Source organism: Athene cunicularia (genome assembly GCF_003259725.1).
Source record: "Athene cunicularia isolate RWA chromosome 4 unlocalized genomic scaffold, athCun1 chr4_part2, whole genome shotgun sequence".
NCBI lineage: Eukaryota > Metazoa > Chordata > Aves > Strigiformes > Strigidae > Athene > Athene cunicularia.
The window spans coordinates 27,494,411-27,495,943 of NW_020799099.1; the positions used below are offsets into that span (position 1 = coordinate 27,494,411).

At 48.5% G+C, this 1,533-nt stretch overlaps 1 protein-coding gene across 1 annotated transcript; it reads right to left on the reverse strand.

Annotated features, from left to right (window-relative positions):
• C4H4orf46 (chromosome 4 C4orf46 homolog) lies at positions 1 to 1,533 on the reverse strand (the record flags this gene model as incomplete). The annotated part of the gene is made up of 2 exons (XM_026847958.1): positions 1 to 1,286; positions 1,384 to 1,533. Coding segments are annotated over 2 exons (306 nt in total), but the record flags the coding sequence as incomplete, so codon positions are not given.

A 1,533-nucleotide genomic window follows, 5' to 3' on the forward strand; every position in this document is an offset into this window, starting at 1 on the left:
TTTCAAATTTTTTGTAACATCTTTATTGTTTTGATAAGAAAACTACAGTTTGTTTTTTTAAAAAACTCCTACCAGTAAAAAATAAGGCTGACTAATAAACCACAGTAGAGCCATGTTCTCCTACAGCCTGCCATTGCATTTCAGTATTGCTTTTTTCACAGTGCTCTGGTAAAGGTACAGGAGTTTCAGTACAGCTATTTATTACAGATTAGTGAACTTTCAGGCCAGCACACTCTTTTAACAGTACACTCTAACTAACTAGTAACTGCTTAAGGCAAAGATAAAAAATAGGACCAAATACTGAAAAATGTCTAATGTGCTACTCAAGAAAGGAGAAAATACATTTCACACATACAAATGGAAGCGTTTACTTATAGTTCAAAATAATCCATCCTATCAGTAAACAACACTGTTAAACTTCTATCATGCAGAGATATATGGTCCACCATAAGGCACTTTATTACAACAAAAGGTAGTGTAAAATTGTTTGCAGTAATCAAACACCTTGCAAAAAATCTGCACCTTTATAGAAATATATTGCAATACTGCTAAAAACAGTGAGGTTTGGGATATAGGGCTTATCTAAAGCTTGTAAATAAGCCACGACTTGCCATAGTATTCTATCCTCAACACGGAGAAACAGCATGCATAGAGAAAACCTGAAGTTTGTTCAGCAATTTCCTCTGGAGTTGGCAGGGTTTCTGCTAGTGGCAGCTCTTAAAAAGGAGGGCTGACAATACCTCCTCCCAGGACACCACTTCCCCACCAGTAATGAGTTCCGGACGTACCATACATACTAACTTGGCATCCACCACGTTAGCCACAAAAAAAAAAAAGAAAAAAGAAAAAAAAAAGGCAGAGTATTTCATGGACGAGATGGCTTAAGCTGCAACTGAAGAGCCTAGAACTGATGTCCTAAACAAAGTTATTTTACTCGGTGACTTACATACAACAACCATGCGAGTCAACAAGTACTTCTGAAAGAACTCCGGGCTCACGGGGAGCTGCCGAGAGAAAACAAAAATCCACGTGGACTCCTTATTAAGGGGTGGTTTAACAAAACCCCTGATCTCAGTCCGACACGAGCAGGCAGCTCAGCGCGACCCGGCGGAGCCGCCGCGGGGGCAGGGTCAGCCGCTGGGCTTCAGGGCCTCGTAGCCCTCCCTCAGCAGGTCCCGCCATGTTCTGAGGAACCGGGCGTTCTCCGAGCACTTTGTGGCGAGCTCCTCCACCTGGGCCGACACGGCCGACGTCGCTTCCAGGACCTTCGCCAACGAGAAGGCGGCCTGGAGGAACGACAGAGGTTGGGGGTCACCGACGCCCACCTGGCACCACCCGTGAGGGGATCCCCGCCGCCCGCCCGCCTGCACTCCCGGCACTCACGTCGCCGATCTGCATCTCCACCTCCTCCAGTAGCTCCCGCGTGTCGCCGGCCGGCAGCTCCGGTGGCCGCGACCCCTCACTCCCACCACGGACCCTCCGGGGCCCAGCGCCGGGCGATCCCTCGGGCAGCTCCGCGGGCGGCAGCGACCC